General features: G+C 46.6%; 2 protein-coding genes across 3 annotated transcripts in view; one reads left to right on the top strand and one right to left on the bottom strand.

Annotated features, from left to right (window-relative positions):
- eif5b (eukaryotic translation initiation factor 5B) overlaps window positions 1-7,971 on the top strand; it is an 11,241-nt gene extending 3,270 nt beyond the window's left edge. Inside the window, exons 5-26 of one of the 2 annotated variants that reach the window (XM_079185966.1) lie at window positions 1-253; window positions 341-471; window positions 553-630; window positions 723-873; window positions 969-1,061; window positions 1,152-1,250; window positions 1,477-1,536; window positions 1,634-1,896; window positions 1,990-2,097; window positions 2,266-2,376; window positions 3,826-3,893; window positions 4,238-4,379; window positions 4,511-4,642; window positions 4,778-4,960; window positions 5,035-5,196; window positions 5,303-5,434; window positions 5,521-5,652; window positions 5,762-5,838; window positions 5,920-6,084; window positions 6,215-6,353; window positions 6,432-6,593; window positions 6,834-7,971. The exon at window positions 1-253 is cut by the window's left edge and continues 306 nt beyond it. In XM_079185966.1, coding sequence (XP_079042092.1) covers window positions 1-253; window positions 341-471; window positions 553-630; window positions 723-873; window positions 969-1,061; window positions 1,152-1,250; window positions 1,477-1,536; window positions 1,634-1,896; window positions 1,990-2,097; window positions 2,266-2,376; window positions 3,826-3,893; window positions 4,238-4,379; window positions 4,511-4,642; window positions 4,778-4,960; window positions 5,035-5,196; window positions 5,303-5,434; window positions 5,521-5,652; window positions 5,762-5,838; window positions 5,920-6,084; window positions 6,215-6,353; window positions 6,432-6,593; window positions 6,834-6,941 — 2,949 coding nt within the window. In that variant the 3' untranslated portion in view covers window positions 6,942-7,971. The remainder of the gene's footprint in view (window positions 254-340; window positions 472-552; window positions 631-722; window positions 874-968; window positions 1,062-1,151; window positions 1,251-1,476; window positions 1,537-1,633; window positions 1,897-1,989; window positions 2,098-2,265; window positions 2,377-3,825; window positions 3,894-4,237; window positions 4,380-4,510; window positions 4,643-4,777; window positions 4,961-5,034; window positions 5,197-5,302; window positions 5,435-5,520; window positions 5,653-5,761; window positions 5,839-5,919; window positions 6,085-6,214; window positions 6,354-6,431; window positions 6,594-6,833) is intronic. The other variant, XM_079185965.1, reaches the window with a different exon arrangement.
- A 288-nt stretch (window positions 7,972-8,259) lies between these two features.
- bco1l (beta-carotene oxygenase 1, like) lies at window positions 8,260-12,751 on the bottom strand. Its single transcript, XM_079185967.1, has 11 exons — window positions 12,593-12,751; window positions 11,982-12,110; window positions 11,751-11,880; window positions 11,522-11,669; window positions 11,285-11,432; window positions 10,779-10,999; window positions 9,992-10,258; window positions 9,811-9,916; window positions 9,645-9,739; window positions 8,852-8,963; window positions 8,260-8,783 (listed from the first exon to the last, which is right to left on the bottom strand). The coding sequence occupies exons 1-11, from the start codon at window positions 12,654-12,656 to the stop codon at window positions 8,629-8,631; spliced, it is 1,575 nt and encodes a 524-aa protein (XP_079042093.1). The 5' UTR covers window positions 12,657-12,751; the 3' UTR covers window positions 8,260-8,628.

The raw sequence follows: 12,751 nt of genomic DNA, 5'->3' as shown, positions 1-12,751 counted from the left end.
CAGGAGGAGGAGGAGGAGGTGGAGGGAGGCTCCAAGATGAAGACGGCGGCGCAGAAGAAGGCAGAGAAGAAGGAGAGGGACAAGAAGAAGAAGGAGGAGGAGAGGATGAAGCAGAAGAAGCAGAAGGAGAAGGAGGGCAGCGTGGAGCCTCAGAAGGAGCCAGAGAAGAAGACGGAGGAGGCCACGCCCCCTCCGGAAGCTCCACCTGTGGCAGCGACGGAGGAGCAGGAAGAGGCGGAGCCAGCAGGTGACGGTAAGACGGACACAATTAATAAACTATAAACACCTTTTAAAGCAGCAGCGCTCAAACACTCTTCTTCTCCTGCGTTACGTCTCACAGAGGAGGTGGAGGGAGACAAGAAGAAGAAGAAGAAGAAGAAGGGGGAGAAGGTGGAGAAGGAGGAGAAGAAGAAGGGACCCAGCAAGGCCACAGTGAAGGCCATGCAGGAGGCCCTGGCCCAGATGAAAGAGGTGGGGCATTCTGGGAAACGTAGTCACTGAGGGGAGTCGTTTTGTTTTGATGTTTTTAAGAGTTGTGTTGTTGTTTTGTAGGAGGAGGAGCAAGCCAAGCGGGAGGAGGAGGAGCTCCTGCAGAGGATGGAGGAGATGGAGAAGGAGAGGCTGGAGCAGGTAACACACACCTCCTCCTTTTCTATTATCACCTCATGCACAGGACTCCTCTCTGACCTGTGACCCCCCTCCTCCCCCCCCTCCCCCACCAGGAGCGCCTGGAGCAGGAGCGCAAGGAGAAGAAGAAGCAGAAGGAGAAGGAGAGGAAGGAGCGACTGAAGAAGGAGGGGAAGCTGCTGACTAAAGCCCAGAAGGAGGCTCGAGCTCGGGCCGAGGCCACGCTCAAGCTGCTGCAGGCTCAGGGTGAGATAGCTTAGCTTAGCTTAGCACACAGACTGTGAGTGGAGGTGGCCTGCTAGCCTCCCATGCTGAGTGTTGACTGTGTGTTACCTGTCCAGGTGTGGAGGTTCCCTGCAGAGACTCGCTGCCCAAGAAGAAGCCTGTTTATGGGGACAAGAGGAAGAAGAAGCCCACGGTTCAAACCCCTGAAGGTACCCGGGTACATTAATATATATGTGTATATATATATATATATATATGTGTGTACAAGTGTGTATAAATATATAAAACCTTCCTCACAGAAACCTCAGAGGTGACCTCGCTGACCCCGGAGACGCCCGAGCCTGTTGCCACGGAGACGCCGGCCGAGACGCCGGCCGTGATGCCGACTCCAGAGACAGGTGAGGAGGAGGAGGAGGAAGAGGAGGAGGAGGAGGAGGAGGAGGAGGGGGGAGTGATCTATCATCATGACAAACACTTCATCTCATGTCCTGCTCTTCTTTGTCCATCTGTCCTCCTTCCTTCCGTCCCTGTCCACCTATCCTTGTCTCCTTTCCTCTCTCTCTGTCGTCCTTGTCTCCTTTCCTCTCCCTCTCCGTGTGTCCTCATCTCTTCTTCTGTGGTCAGAGGTGAAACCCGAGCCGGCAGTAGACGACTGGGAGGCCATCGCCACCGATGAGGAGAAAGGTGAGAAGGAGGAGCACGAAGTATTCAATGAAGTATTAAATACCACCAGTACTGCAGTAGTCGTCGTACTATAAGTACTAATACTCTCTTGTCTCAGAGTTGAAGAAAGTCCACATCGAGGTGAAGGAGGACACCGGCGCTCCTCCTCAGCCTACGGGCAGCGACGAGGAGGACGAGGAGGAGGACGAGGAAGAAGACGAGGAGGAGGAGAGCGAGGAGGAGAAGGAGCCGGCGAAGGAGACGACGAGCCACGGGAAGAAGAAGGCGAAGGACAGCGAGGACGACAGCAGCTCGAGTGATGACGACGACGGGAGGACGAAGGACGAGCGTCTGTACGACCGAGCCAAGAGGAGGATCGAGGTGAGAGGAGGAGGAGGAGGAGGAGGAGGAGGAGGACGACGGGGCTGGTGGGACTCCGCCTCTGACTCCTCCTCTTCCTGTGTGTTTCCATAGAAAAGGAGAGCAGACAACATGAAGAACATCGACCTGGACACGCTGAGGTCTCCTGTGGTGTGTGTGCTGGGACACGTGGACACGGGGAAGACCAAGATCCTGGACAAGGTGAGCACCCACTTCCTGTTCACTTCCTGTTCACTTCCTGTTCACTTCCTGTTTGTGGTGGTAACCCTGTGTGTGTGTGTGTGTGTGTGTGTGTGTGTGTGTGTGTGTGTGTGTGTGTGTGTGTGTGTGTGTGTGTGTGTGTGTGTGTGTGTGTGTGTGTGTGCGTAGCTGAGAAACACTAACGTTCAGGACGGTGAGGCCGGAGGAATCACTCAGCAGATAGGAGCCACCAACGTCCCCAAGGAGACGATCGAGGAGCAGACGAGGATGGTGAAGAACGTACGTATCGATGATGTCACTGATTATAACGTAGCGATGATGTCACTGATTATAACGTAGCGATGATGTCACTGATTATAACGTATCGATGATGTCACTGATTATAACGTAGCGATGATGTCACTGATTATAACGTATCGATGATGTCACTGATTATAACGTAGCGATGATGTCACTGATTATAACGTATCGATGATGTCACTGATTATAACGTATCGATGATGTCACTGATTATAACATATCGATGATGTCACTGATTATAACGTATCGATGATGTCACTCATAACGTATCGATGATGTCACTGATTATAACGTATCGATGATGTCACTCATAACGTATCGATGATGTCACTGATTATAACGTATCGATGATGTCACTCATAACGTATCGATGATGTCACTGATTATAACGTATCGATGATGTCACTCATAACGTATCGATGATGTCACTGATTATAACGTATCAATGATGTCACTGATTATAACGTAGCGATGATGTCACTGATTATAACGTATCGATGATGTCACTGATTAGAACGTATCGATGATGTCACTCATAACGTATCGATGATGTCACTGATTAGAACGTATCGATGATGTCACTGATTAGAACGTAGCGATGATGTCACTGATTATACCGTAGCGATGATGTCACTGATTATACCGTAGCGATGATGTCACTGATTATAACGTATCGATGATGTCACTGATTATAACGTATCGATGATGTCACTGATTATAACGTAGCGATGATGTCACTGATTATACCGTAGCGATGATTCACTGATTATACCGTAGCGATGATGTCACTGATTATAACGTATCGATGATGTCACTGATTATAACGTATCGATGATGTCACTGATTATAACGTATCGATGATGTCACTCATAACGTATCGATGATGTCACTGATTATAACGTATCGATGATGTCACTGATTATAACGTATCGATGATGTCACTGATTATAACGTATCGATGATGTCACTGATTATAACGTATCGATGATGTCACTCATAACGTATCGATGATGTCACTGATTATAACGTATCGATGATGTCACTCATAACGTATCGATGATGTCACTGATTATAACGTATCGATGATGTCACTGATTATAACGTATCGATGATGTCACTGATTAGAACGTATCGATGATGTCACTCATAACGTATCGATGATGTCACTGATTAGAACGTATCGATGATGTCACTGATTAGAACGTATCGATGATGTCACTGATTATAACGTAGCGATGATGTCACTGATTATAACGTATCGATGATGTCACTGATTAGAACGTATCGATGATGTCACTGATTAGAACGTATCGATGATGTCACTGATTAGAACGTAGCGATGATGTCACTGATTATACCGTAGCGATGATGTCACTGATTATACCGTAACGATGATGTCACTCTTTGATCTGAATGTCGTTGGTTCAGTTTGAAAAGGAAAACCTCCGGATCCCCGGGATGCTGATCATCGACACACCGGGACACGAGTCCTTCAGGTACTAATACCACACAGTTCAGGTACTAATACCACACAGTTCAGGTACTAATACCACACAGTTCAGGTACTAATACCACACAGTTCAGGTACTAATACCACACAGTTCAGGTACTAATACCACACAGTTCAGGTACTAATACCACACAGTTCAGGTACTAATACCACACAGTTCAGGTACTAATACCACACAGTTCAGGTACTAATACCACACAGTTCAGGTACTAATACCACACAGTTCAGGTACTAATACCACACAGTTCAGGTACTAATACCACACAGTTCAGGTACTCGTAGTGTGACGTGAACCAGCTTGTGAACCAGCTTGTGATGCTCCTCTCTCAGTAACCTGAGGAACAGAGGCAGCTCTCTGTGTGACATCGCCATCCTGGTGGTGGACATCATGCACGGTCTGGAGCCTCAGACGCTGGAGTCCATCAACCTGCTGAAGGAGAAGAAGTGTCCCTTCATCGTGGCCCTCAACAAGGTGAGTCACCTCCTCCTCCTCACGCTGCTGCTCCTCCTCACGCTGCTCCTCCTCACGCTGCTCCTCCTCACGCTGCTGCTCCTCCTCACGGTGCTGCTCCTCCTCCTCACGCTGCTGCTCCTCCTCCTCAGGTTGACCGTCTCTACGACTGGAAGAGGAGTCCGGAGACGGACGTGGTGACGACGCTGAAGAAGCAGAAGAAGAACACGAAGGACGAGTTTGACGAGAGGGTGAAGGCCGTCATCGTGGAGTTCGCTCAGCAGGTGTGACATCATCACTTCATCCACCAATCACAGAGCTCCTTCTCACATGTTCACGTGTTTCTTTACAGCTTCTTTGCTGTATTTTCGGGGATTGTTTTAAAGAAAACGTGCGTTTGTTTTTGGGGTTCCTCTCAGGGTCTCAACGCCGCCTTGTTCTTCGAGAACAAAGACCCGCGGACCTTCGTGTCTCTGGTTCCCACCTCGGCCCACAGCGGAGACGGGATGGGGAACCTCATCGCCCTGCTGGTGGAGCTCACCCAGACCATGTTAGCTCGGAGGCTAGCTCACTGTGACGAGCTGAGGGCCCAGGTCATGGAGGTGAGACGTCTACATGTCTGTCTGCTGTCTCCACTCATCCACCGAGTGTCTCATGATGAAGTCCGTGTGTTCAGGTGAAAGCTCTTCCCGGTATGGGGACCACGATAGACGTGATCCTGATCAACGGGGTCCTGAGGGAGGGAGAGACCATCATCGTCCCGGGGGTGGAGGGACCAATCGTAACGCAGATACGGGGACTGCTGCTGCCCCCCCCTCTGAAGGAGCTCAGAGTCAAGGTGAGCTTCAAAATAAAAGACCTGAGAGAGGTCTGGGTTGATTGGTTGGTTGGTTAATTGATTGGTTAATTGGTTAATTGATTGGTTGATGTATTGATTGGTTCAGAACCAGTATGAGAAGCACAAGGAGGTGTGTACGGCTCAGGGAGTGAAGATTCTGGGTAAAGACCTGGAGAAGACTCTGGCAGGACTCCCTCTGCTGGTGGCTCACAAGGAGGACGAGATCCCAGTGCTGAGGGTAACACACACACACACACACCTACACACACACCTACAGTCGTGTGTGAGTGTACGGTGTACTGACTGTCTGTCTGCTGGCTCCAGGATGAACTGATCCGTGAGCTCAAACAGACTCTGAGCTGCATCAAACTGGAGGAGAAAGGAGTTTATGTTCAGGCGTCGACGCTCGGCTCTCTGGAGGCTCTGCTGGAGTTCTTGAGGACCTCTAAGGTCCCTGTGAGTACCCGTCTGTCTCCTAACTCTAAATCTCTCTCTGTGTGTGTGTGATCGGGGTATTTTACTCTGAAAAGCAGCAGGAAGTTGACCTCTATGTGTGTCTCTGCAGTACGCCGGCATCAACATCGGTCCGGTTCACAAGAAGGACGTGATGAAGGCGTCCGCGATGCTGGAGCACGACCTGCAGTACGTCACCGGATATATACATACATACATACATGTATATATGTGTGTATTTATATTTAAAATACGCGTGTGTGTGCGCAGGTACGCAGTGATCCTGGCCTTCGACGTGAAGGTGGAGAGGGAGAGTCAGGAGATGGCCGACAGTCTGGGAGTCCGGATCTTCTGGGCCGAGATCATCTACCATCTGTTTGACTCCTTCACCAAGTTCAGAGAGGACTACAAGAAGGCCAAGCAGGACGAGTTCAAGTACGCTCTCTGCTCCCTGTACTCTGTGTTTAAGTACTACAGGACGAGTTCAAGTACGCACTCTGCTCCCTGTACTCTGTGTTTAAGTACTACAGGAGATGAATTATGAAGTTTTTAACGTGTTTTTTAGGAATATTGCGGTTTTCCCGGCGAAGCTGAAAGTTCTTCCTCAGTTCATCTTTAACTCCAGAGACCCGATCGTGATGGGGGTCACCGTGGAGGCCGGAGTCCTGAGGCAGGGGACCCCCCTCTGTGTCCCCAGTAAAGGGGTAAGACCCCCCCCACACACACACCCTTTCAAAATAAAGTTGTGTCTGCGTTTAGTTTAACTTGTGCGTGTGTCTCAGTTCGTGGACATCGGCATCGTGACGAGCATCGAGATGAACCACAAGTCAGTCGACAGCGCCAAGAAAGGTCAAGAGATCTGCATCAAGATAGAACCCATACCGGGAGAGTCCCCCAAGATGTACGGACGCCATTTTGAAGCCACCGACATCATCGTCAGCAAGGTGAGGAGGAGGAGGAGGAGGAGGAGGAGGAGGAGGAGGAGGAGGAGGAGGAGGAGTGTTATAAAAGTATTGTTAATATTGTTATTCTATTTGTCTTTTTAATGAATTTGTGTGCTTTTACTTAATTTATCGATGAATAACATCCGGATCTCTTAATTACTGATCATAGTTTTCACTTTGACGGGCTTTTATTGTGAAAACACCAGCAGGAAGTGATGCGTTTCTTGGCGTGTTTTTCAGATCACGCGGGCGTCCATCGACGCTCTGAAGAACTGGTTCAGAGACGAGATGCAGAAAACAGACTGGCAGCTGATCATGGAGCTGAAGAAGACCTTCGAGATCATCTGAGGGACCTCACACACACACACACACACACACACACACACACACCTGAACACACACACACACGTTGCCGGAAAAAGGAAAGGGACAAGTTACCACACTACACACACACACACACACACAGTATTCCAACGTGCCTGTTCTTCAGCATCAACGTTGTTATTATTTCTTCTTCTTCTCTGGTTTGTGGCTTTGCGTCCCAGGCTCCGCCCCCTTTCTCCTTCACCAGACTTAACGAGCTTAACGAGGAGCCGATGTGCAGCCAAACACAGGTGCATTATGGGATTTGTATTGAGCAGCGGCGGGGCTGGAAGAGGACGACGTAAAAAAACGTCTTTTTTTTCTGGTTTTCACAAAAGACCAAAAAAATGGTTGAAGCGGCGTCGTCGACTTTAAAAGACTTTAAAGACTCGGTTTCAACGGACGATTTTAAACTGTTTCTGCTGATGTAATAAACTCTGATGATTCTGATGAAACCTGAAGAGTTTTCACTTCTGTTTCCTGTTCAGAAGAAGAAACTGTCGCTTGTATAAAGATCGCTGAACAGAAACAAGCTTCTGTTGAATTGTTTGAGAAGCTTTTCATCCGAAATATTTTAACTTTCTTGATCTTTAAAAACAAAATGAAATTACAAACATTTAAATTTGAGTTATGTCCTGATGTGGGTTCGTTTCTTCATGAAAACAAGATTTCACAAAGAATTCTGCAATAAAAACAAGCAAAAATCAACCTTCGTTGCAGAATTCCAAATTTCCAAATATGTACTTTAAACTGCAAAAACCTTTAAACAAAAAAAAAAGATTTTTTAATTTTGTCAAATGTTAGAAATGCAAAAATGTAACATCGACAGCCGCAGACTTTCATCGTCTGACACGTTTAAATGAATGATTTTTAGTTGTATGACAGTATATATATATATATATTTATATATACATAAATAAATCCTTCATTTATATATTTATATATAAATACACAACCATTCACACAAAGATGAAACCAGATCCGATTCTGACAAAAACAACCCTTGTGACTGAAATAAATTAATATAAATTAATAAAAGTGGATTGTATATAAATGTTTAAATGTGTTATTACTTATGAACAATGAACTAAGGTGATTTCAGGTTTTTAACATTTTTGTATTCAATATGGGACCAGTCTAATGTAATCAAAGCATTTTAAGATATTTCTACAGTAGCACAGTTCATCTCATACTGTGATGTTAAATGTCGACAATTTATCAGCGGATTGTAATTAACATGAAGCTTTAATGTAAAAACATGAAACACATTTAAACGTTTGTCTCATTTTATTTGAGTATCAGCAGCCTGAATGCAGGATATATTTATTTATATATATATATATATATATATATATATATATATATATATATATATATATATTTACATAAATATATTAACAAACTCAATCTAATAAAATGCGTTTTAATTGGCTTTAGTGGAAAACCGACTTTTCTAATACAGATTTTTCTTGCTAAATAAACAAATTTCGGGTCCATCCTCTGGGGAGCAGGACATTTAATGGATATCTGCCTAAACTTTAACATCTCTTGTAGAATGCATAAAAAAATGAAGAACAATGTTTAAATAAACAAAACAAAGAAGGAAACTAAACCTTCTCTTCAAGAGAATAACGTTTGAATAAATATCGAGTCCGGCGGGTTTGTTCGGCCGTCAGACGGCGGCCGGGATGAAAAGTCCGTGAAGGTCCATGTGGACGTTGGCCGGGATGGTGGCCCGGGCGATCTCCTCGAAGGTCTTCGCGTCGAGGACGAGCATGAACGGGGAGATGTTCGGATCCGGAGAGATCACGGACGATAAGATCACACCTGAAAGAGAGAAATCGGTCAGAATCGGTCAGGGATTTAATCCCGAGATTAGCGATAGCGTTGCTCACCGTCGTCTTCCTCAACGGCGCCCGGCGACGCGACAAACACCGGCTCCGAAGGGAAGCAGTTCTCCTGCTGCCACTCGATGTGTCTCCGGGTGACGATGTCGAACTTGGCCATCTGTTGGACGAACGAGAGAGAATTAAAGTCTATTCCGATTCAGAGGGCTACGATGCAATTTACTCAATAATTGGCGATTCATCTTGATGCATCTCTTCAAACAAATCCTCCCGTTATCGGCGAGTAGAGTCTCGCTGTGTCCATAACAAACCTAGAGATGGGGCTTCAAAGTGTGCAACGTAGCGCTTTGTTCTCAATGACTTGATCTACTTCGCTCTGGTTCTCAATGATTTGAGTCGGGGCGCAAATCCTTGCACAAAAAGAAGTTGCGATCTACTTCGTGATTCGCATCGCCCTTTTCCGAGTCGGGCGGAAGAAGAAAAAGAAAAATGCTTCCAGACGTTAGCTTTTAAGCCAAAAACTCTGCTAGCATTTAGCTTATTGTGTATTATGTGTTTTACGTCTGTTGCGCTCAGGAGCAGCAATAAGCAACGGACAGCCCGGTGTCACAATTGTTATGGGCGATCGTAATGTCGAGAATTTAGTTTTTCTGCATCATTTCCCTACAAAGTACAGCAGAGGCTGATGGGAATGCACTTTTGCAGATATTTGGTCACAAACAAAAGTGTTAGACAAATTAGTAAGCCGTTGTCAAGCTCGGATGTGTGTTTGAGATGTTTCAGTCTGGACCTAAGCGGTGGAACGATCGATGGACCGTTGTGGTTGTCGGAGGTGCTTCACCTTGTTGGGATGAGGCGACCACTCCACTCTGGAGCCGTAGAAGTATCGGTACTTCTTGGCGTTGAAGTTGTAGTTGATCCCCGGCAGCTCCAGACCTGAGGAGGAACCGGTACTCGTTAGCTCGGAAAGGATGAAACGTTCTTAAATCTGTTCGCGGATGACGAACCGTCAAACAGAGTTTCCGGCTGGCAGTAGACGGAGCCGTCCTCCTGCATCACCGCCTGGGCCGTCGTGTCCGTCAGGCTCACCAAGTTGGATCCTCTGGGGGTGTTCTGGAGAAACACAAACTGTCAACACGTGCGACTCGTAAAAGTCGTCCCGGGTGAGCTTCGGCAGTCGGACTTCACCTTGTGGACGTCGAGCGGCAGGACGAACCTCTGGCACGCCGGCGGCGCGAAGCTCTTGTTGCTCTGAATGAAGTCGTCGGCCTCCCGCCTCATGTTCTGGATGTAGAACATCTCGTACAGGTTGCTGTTCTTGTACGTGATCAAGTCGAAGACCACGTGGCCGTCGGTCTCGTACGCGTTGACGTGGTGGAAGACCACCAGGGCGTCGCCGTAGAAACGGGTGGACACGGCCTGTCCCGTCTTTCTGTTGACGACGTGGAACAAAGTCTGGAGAAGGAAACGCAAACGTTATCACGTCGATCTGCAGCCCTGGTGGAGGGTCAGCGGTATGCAACACACCCGGGTCAGGTGAAAAGCATGTTTTCTTTAAACCTTCGAACAAGACTTCACCGTTGATCACAGCCAGAAGCTGCAGAAACCCTCATCATCGTAAGAGTTTCATCTTTCCGAGGGTCCTTGAACACATCATGTGTGACGAAGGCTTCCATCAGAAAAAGCAACCAAAACAAAGCCTAAAATAGTGATATTTCACCAAAAACAGAATATTCTTCATGTTCTCATTATAAACGTCTCCTCTTTAAGTAGATTCTGTAAAAAACATTAAATGTCTGAACAAGTAAAACCCCGGCCACACTAGTAAATAGAACTACATCTATTGAGTTCTGCACACCACAAGTGTTGCTGGAGTTTTTTTGGGGACACTATAACTAAACCATAGCCTCGTTTTCCCGCCACAACATCCAGTTTGATTGACTTTAATTGTTTTGGAAATAAGTGGGGGACTCACGATGTCGTCCTCATCAAACTTGAGGCAGCTGCCCCAGTCGACCCCTCTGAAGTAGGCGGTGGCCAGTTTGACGATGTCCAGTTTGAAGGGCTGCTCCACGAACACGATGTAGTTGTCGGTCATGCCGAAGCTGTGGAAGTAACTCGGGAACAGAGTGGAACGAAACGGGATCGAACACACCTGCTGGACTTTCCTCAGCGCCGGCTTCTTGCGCTCTTTATCTGGAAGAAGAAACATCTCAACACTAAGTACCAGGTTTCCTGTTTACATCATGTTTTCATGAGACTTCTGCCACGCTGCCAATCTTTTAGGACTTCACTGATATCAAGTCTGTTTCCAGGACAGTCTGATTGCAGCATCATAAAACAATTTAGATAAGAACGTGACTTCTGGAGCTCAGGTACAATAAAGTGACGTCATTGCTGTAAGTAATCTAAATTACAAGGTTTCCCTGCAGTAAAGACCTCCAGCATCAGATCTTTGAGGGTTCCTGTGGACCACCTTACCTGAAGCATCAGCGGGGACTCTGAAGATGACGTATTTCGGCAGGCCCAGGCCCATAATGGAGGTGCCCATGTTGTAGGTGTTGCCCTCGTCGTCGTAGTGAGGGTGAGCCGTCGCCAAGTTCAGAGCGATGTGGTTCCTGTAGTTAATCTAGAATTTGGCGTAGAGGTCGTACAAAGAGAACGTGATTAATTTGAGGCGGTGCTTCTACTTTGAGGAGGCGATGGAGACCGACTTACCCTGCCGACAGTTTCAAGGGTCGCGGGATCAATCTGGTTCATGTAGTTGACCTCGGAGGAGGCGTAGTAGTCTCGGCCGTAGCGGATGATGTTGATCAGGTTGTTATCCGTGAAGTCGGGGATGATGTTGCTGAGGTGTGTGAATGCCCTACAGAGAGTGAAATGAAGCTCACATTAGCAGAGAAGAGGTCCTGGACGGATATCTCTAAATGTTCTGGATGGACTGTACCTGGAGAAGATGTTTTTACAGGGATCCGGGTAGATCATGGTTCCAAACTCGGAGACGACGATCCTGTCGGCCTTGATGTTCCTTTTGTACGTGTCGCTCTTCAGGAACTTACTCCTGTAGGTCACCTCGCCTGAAACAACACCACCTCCAGGTAAAGTCTCACAGCAGCGACTTTAACTTCCCTTCAGTGAGATCATGTGTCATGTAAATCTTAATTTGTGTTCTTCTCACCGTTGGCGAAGGTGAAGCTGTGAAGGAGCGACATGCCGTCAAACCAGTGGTTGTACTCGGAGCTGCCCACGGAGAAGAGGCCCGGTCCGTTCCTCAGCAGAGTCCCCTGCAGCCAGGACGGGATGGAGCCTGCAGGTCAGAGGTCACACAGGTGTTTCACCTCGTTTACTGTCATCGGTATATTACGACCCTGTGATACCAAGACTCAGAGGAGAAAGATACATTTCATACCTCGATAAAATACAAAACAATGAAAAATGTTCTACTTCATGCATAAATAAATATATATATATATATATATATATGTATGTATATGTTATGGAACAATGTTTAATGATCAAGTTCACAATCTGTTGTATTTATTTTAATATTTTCAATGCACTTTAATTGAATGTCTCTCTGTTTTTCTACAAAACCTATTAATTTACATTTAAATATGTATTTAAAAGGCATAAATAAGTAAGCGTCACAAATTAAAGTGACAGTCCTGTGTATTAAAATATCAGACAGTGAACCTGCAGCTTCAAATCTTTATATTATGATAAACGTTATATAATCCTCTGACAAGAGTTCATCTGAAACTAAATCAGTTCATTAACACACAAACTCACCTTTCACCTGAGCTTTCACCGGCTCGGGAGTTTCCGATCCATTTACTCCAAAAATCGACTGCATGTTTCTCGACCTACAAGCCTTGTGTATATTTCCCAGAATGCACCTCTCAGCAAACTGAACCCACGGACTGACTGCAGCTGATCTTATGTAGCCTC

Source organism: Pholis gunnellus (genome assembly GCF_910591455.1).
Source record: "Pholis gunnellus genome assembly, chromosome: 24".
NCBI lineage: Eukaryota > Metazoa > Chordata > Actinopteri > Perciformes > Pholidae > Pholis > Pholis gunnellus.
The sequence above is the reverse complement of the archived record's forward strand: the minus strand, read 5'-3'. Positions and strand labels throughout refer to the sequence as shown.